Source organism: Arachis hypogaea, chromosome 16 (assembly GCF_003086295.3).
Source record: "Arachis hypogaea cultivar Tifrunner chromosome 16, arahy.Tifrunner.gnm2.J5K5, whole genome shotgun sequence".
Taxonomy (NCBI): Eukaryota; Viridiplantae; Streptophyta; class Magnoliopsida; order Fabales; family Fabaceae; genus Arachis; species Arachis hypogaea.
The window spans coordinates 25437375-25442719 of NC_092051.1; the positions used below are offsets into that span (position 1 = coordinate 25437375).

A 5345-nucleotide genomic window follows, 5' to 3' on the forward strand; every position below is an offset into this window, starting at 1 on the left:
GGCATAATCCTAAATGTGCATCCAATAGGGAGTGTTGTGATAAGATAAAAATGGATGCCCATTAATATGAGTGGCTTATTTTGTTTTCAATACAGACTCAACTTCTCAAGGCAAACTAAAGTTAACGAAATTGAAAATGTAAACTTCACATGCCTATAAATAGAGAAGCAATTTAACGAACAATACACACAGCAATAAAACAATTTTCTCTCTTTGTTTATGTTGCAACTATTCTGAATATTTCCCCTCTCACTCTTTATATATAATATTAGTAAATATATTAGTCATCTATTATATTGAGATAATAATTGTGGTGAATATTGTTATCTAATTATATTTCTTTATTTTATATTTATTACATCTTTCTTATTTATTTATTTATTTATTATACAACAAATACCTAATATTTTTATTTTGATAAATATTAATTTTAATATTTTATAGAATTAGAAGGATAATTAAATTAACTCTTCAGTCTCCAATAATTCATATGTTATTATCTTATCGTTTTGTAGCTCACTTTGACATTCATATTCCCTGGTGGTGTAAAAGAGGGCTTGTCAATACTCAACAATCAACATGTTACGGCTTTACAACAATTACCTTCACTTGACGGTGGTAATTTTGTACCCAATGTTTCGTTCGCCATATAGCTCAATCATAACAAGACGACGAAAAAAAAAAAAAAGAAAGAAAAATGTGGGTCTCCACTCTTCCTGTGCTTTTGAGCATCTGAACAGTTCAGATTGTGGAATCGATCTTTCGTTCGACTTTCAGACTTGCTGTGGTCTGGGATCTGTTCATTTATTGATATTCTCAAACCTCAACTTAAAGGTATTGTTAATTAATTCTCATAGCCCTTGATATTATCTCTTCACATAGAATTAGAAGGGTGGTATTTGCTGTTTGGAACAGTTGTTGTTGTTGTTCTGGACTATGGAGAAACAGAACAGTTTTCGGGCATCTACAATGGAAAAACAGCAGAGTTTTCGGCGGGTGATGGAGAAACAGAAAAGCTTTCGCGGATTTATGGAAAAACAGAAGAGTTTCCGGATTGTGATGGAGAAGCAGCTGAGCTTCATCGGCAGTGAGAGGAAAAAGAGCAAGGAGTCACCTGGGAAACGTGGTGACTTGCCAATTCATTTAGCAGCCCGGGGAGGGAACTTGAGCAGAGTGAAAGACATAATTGAAAACTGTGCTAGTTCTGATATGAAGGATTTCTTATCTAAGCAGAACTTTGAAGGGGAGACCCCTCTTTATGTTGCCGCAGAAAATGGACATGCTTCCGTTGTTAGTGAGATACTTAAGTTCTTGGATCTACAAACTGCTTCTATTGTCGCCAGAAATGGCTATGATCCTTTTCACGTCGCAGCAAAGCAGGGTCATCTTGGTAAGATCAACATGGCCTTATTTCAATGCGTCAACATTTGATTTGTTTGGCAACAAAATTAGGAATGGTAGAAGGACGCTTATGTTAATTGTGGCTTATTGAATTGGCATGTAGCACTAATCGTTAAAAGTGATAAATTTTCACTAGACAAATAAAAATATGGCTTCAGTGGTTTTAACTGCGTTGTGTTGTTTGAACGTAGCATGTCTGTTATTAAATGTCTTTGGCCATAGGTCTGACTTAGAGTAGAAGAATATTGCAGAGGTGCTGAGAGAACTGCTGCACTTCTTTCCCAACTTGGCCATGACTACAGATTTGTCCAATTCAACTGCTTTACACACAGCTGCAACTCAAGGTCATATTGATGTGGTTAACCTCCTCTTGGAGTCAGATTCAAACCTTGCAAAAATAGCCAGGAACAATGGTAAGACTGTCCTTCACTCAGCTGCTAGAATGGGGCATTTGGAAGTTGTGAAAGCCTTATTGAACAAGGATCCAAGCACTGGATTTAGGACTGATAAGAAAGGTCAAACTGCACTACACATGGCTGTGAAGGGGCAAAATCAAGAAATTCTGCTGGAATTGGTAAAACCCGACCAATCAGTTTTAAGTCTAGAAGATAATAAAGGAAATACAGCCTTGCATATTGCCACAAAGAAGGGCCGTATTCAGGTATTCCCTTATTCTTTTCTAATTCACTCTACATCAGCCTTTAAAAACTAATTTGTATTTAGAAAGCAAGTCTTTGTTTCTAAGCCCAAAAATAGTCATGTTATCATACATTTGGTAACACTGTGTTCTTGTTTGCACCAAGGTACACAGTGTACTAGGATCAAGGTAGCTACCTCACTTAATGGGCAGAGCCATGAATTCAACTTCATATATATATATATATATAGTCATTCTAGTATGACTATGCTACAGTGGTTACAGTGACTATGGTGTTTCAAAAAGTGTTGCTAAAGTTAAAGTAACTTTTTTTATAGTTAAACAACGCTTTTAAAAATGTTACCAAAATGTAAAAAAAAGGTGACTTTAATGTGAACAATACGTCGTAGCTACTATAGCATAGGCATACTAGAATCCACCATATATATATATATGACAATCTGTAAAGGAGAGTGTTGAGATTACCTCCTCCACACACAACCCTCCTTCTAACAACAAATAAAATAAAATAAAATATTTGCTCGCTTTATCCATAAAGCTTTGACTCCTTTTTTTTTCTTTGTATAAATACATTCGGAAATGCATTTAATTGAAGTTGGGAAGTCAAATTTTGTTGCCTCTGTTATTTATGTTCTTTGTGATACTTCAGTTGTACTATTTTAGTATTTTTGTTATGCTCCATGACAAAACCTGCTTTGCACTAGAGCAATGTTTTGTAAATTATGCTGAGCTTAATTGCATGGTTTCAAACACCGGGGTTTTCTTCAGTGCTCTAAGCAATATTTGAAGTAACTTGTGAACTATATAAAGAAAAGAACTTCCCGTGATTTAATTATAAAAGGAGGGAACTGTAAGGGTATTATAGAAGAACTATTACCAGCTATCCTAACTCATAGTTCATAAATTTGGTGACAACGTATGCATCCGTTTTGGAAATAGGCTTGGGGCTTGTAGTTGCTTAGTGCTGCTCCTTGTTCTTTCATTTTCTGTTCATTTCACACTGTTCCTTCTTTCTTAAGCTGATATCACACTGATATTTGCTTGTGGTGTGAAATATTATACCCTGTACTTCTTATTTGCCTATCTTTGTGTGGTTTCTGACTTTCTGTCAAAAAACTAGTATCCCATCAAGTTGTTAAAACTGAAAAAATATTGTCGTGAAACCAATTGTCTCAAAAACTTAAGCTGATAGGAGGAGACGCATAAATGATTATATCTCTAACAAAAAAAACCTCATTTGGCATGGCAAATTCATATTTATGAAGCAATTATGAAATGTTGATTTCTCCTTTTGATGCATACCTTACAATAGAGTCAAGTTGAGTTCTGCATTCTGCTTGAATTGCTGGTAATTGTAAATTAAGCATTTTTCTAGGTTAGCATGAAGAATAACTCAACATATACTTCACACCCCACCACCAACCCTCTCAAGGAATGAAAGCATCTGTAATATAATTTTATACCCATTATGTAGAATTGAATGCTGAAACAATTCCATACAGCTGATACTAAAGTAATGAAGGTAATCGATTTTGATATCTATTCTAAAGTGGCTGTTACTTCGTGCAGAATGTTCGCTGCTTGTTATCTATGGAGGGTATCAACATCAATGCTACTAATAAAGCTGGAGAGACTCCTCTAGATATTGCAGAGAAATTCGGAACTCCAGAACTCGCCTCCCTTTTGAGGGATGCTGGGGCTGCCAATTCCACCCACACTGGGAAGCCAAATGCATCAAAGCATCTTAAGCAGACTGTCAGTGACATAAAGCATGATGTTCACTCCCAACTTCAACAGACTCGTCAGACTGGAGTGAGGGTCCAAAAAATTGCAAAGAAGCTGAAAAAACTCCACATTAGTGGCCTGAACAATGCAATAAATTCCGCTACTGTTGTTGCTGTTCTCATTGCTACAGTTGCTTTTGCAGCCATTTTCACAGTTCCGGGTCAATATGACGAGAAGAAAACCCCCGGCTTTTCACTTGGACAGGCAAATATTGCAAAAAATGCAGCTTTTTTAACCTTTTTTGTGTTTGATAGCCTGGCTTTATTCATCTCTCTGGCAGTTGTGGTGGTTCAAACTTCGGTAGTCGTGATTGAGCAGAAGGCGAAGAAGCAGCTTGTTTTTGTCATAAACAAGCTCATGTGGTTGGCTTGCCTTTTCATTTCCATTGCCTTCATTTCTCTCACATATGTAGTGGTGGGATCAGACTCCAGATGGCTTGCTATATACGCAACAGTTATTGGAAGCTTGATAATGCTCTCTACGATTGGCTCCATGTGTTATTGTGTCATTTTGCACAGGATGGAGGAGACAAAATTAAGGGCCGAGAGTCGTTCATACTCCATGTCTCATGCATCAGATCAAGAGATTTTGAACAGTGAATACAAGAGGATGTACGCACTTTAGGATAGTTCATAAATTAATGGAATGACCTTAATCCTGCTGCATTCTTGCAAGTGATCATTGCTTGGCAGTTGCTACTATGCTCTAGCTATGGTCTTTGATAGTCCACAGAAACTGAAACACAAAGGAGGCCAATTTTGTATTTGGAGTTTACTGCATATCGGTTTCCGATTCCATAAGTACTGTGCAGATGTGAAGATTTCAAAGTCATGTGTCCCTCTTATACATAATAAAGTTAATGCATGTAAGATATTTTTATCTTTTGGTGTCTATTCATGTAAGATATGGAATGGCTTTGTAATGGTAATGGATCAATTCTAAAGGGAGTTCAATGACGGATCAATTCAGAAGAGGGAGAATATGTGTGTTTATATTAAATTAAATCTTTTAATAAAATAGTACTAATTTTTCTAATACTATTCAATATTTTTATTTTGGATTACCTTGTTTCAATATTTTGGTTTACTATAATTTGGGGATGCATTAGAGGGTATAGATTCTTTTTCTTATGAATAAGCTACTAAAATAGTATTTGAATTACATTGTTAGACAAAAATAATCTCAAAAGATATTATCAATAAATAAGCCTCTAAAAAATTTAAAAATGTAACAAAATGAATTAGATATTAAATAGATACTCTAAAAAAAAATTTAGAAATCAGATTTTGAGTTTTTGACACAATTTTTGTAAGCATTACTATAAAAATAAGATCCTTTTATTCTAAAATTTTGATAACTTTATGTCAAGTGATTTTTTTTTTAAATATTTTATTGTAAATGATCATATTATTTTGAAAAATAAAAAGAAAATTGGAGAGATTAAATTTTGTTCCGAAACTTTTTTTTTATGCATCTTCTAAATATTGATTCAAATGTTAGT

At 34.8% G+C, this 5345-nt stretch overlaps 1 protein-coding gene across 1 annotated transcript; it reads left to right on the forward strand.

Moving 5' to 3' along the window:
* The first annotated feature begins 561 nt into the window (after positions 1-561).
* On the forward strand, positions 562-4879 carry LOC112758611 (uncharacterized). Its single transcript, XM_025807320.2, has 4 exons — positions 562-834; positions 916-1390; positions 1653-2062; positions 3629-4879. The coding sequence occupies exons 1-4, from the start codon at positions 580-582 to the stop codon at positions 4466-4468; spliced, it is 1980 nt and encodes a 659-aa protein (XP_025663105.1). The 5' UTR covers positions 562-579; the 3' UTR covers positions 4469-4879.
* The last annotated feature ends 466 nt before the right edge of the window (positions 4880-5345 follow it).

Excerpts from the sequence above, each read along its gene's own strand:
- LOC112758611 (XM_025807320.2), top strand. The coding sequence starts at position 580 with ATGTTACGGCTTTACAACAATTACCTTCACTTGACGGTGGTAATTTTG. Across the intron at positions 835-915 it reads TCTCAAACCTCAACTTAAAG|TTGTTGTTGTTGTTCTGGAC; the intron begins GTATTGTTAATT and ends TGTTTGGAACAG. Across the intron at positions 1,391-1,652 it reads AGCAAAGCAGGGTCATCTTG|AGGTGCTGAGAGAACTGCTG; the intron begins GTAAGATCAACA and ends AGAATATTGCAG.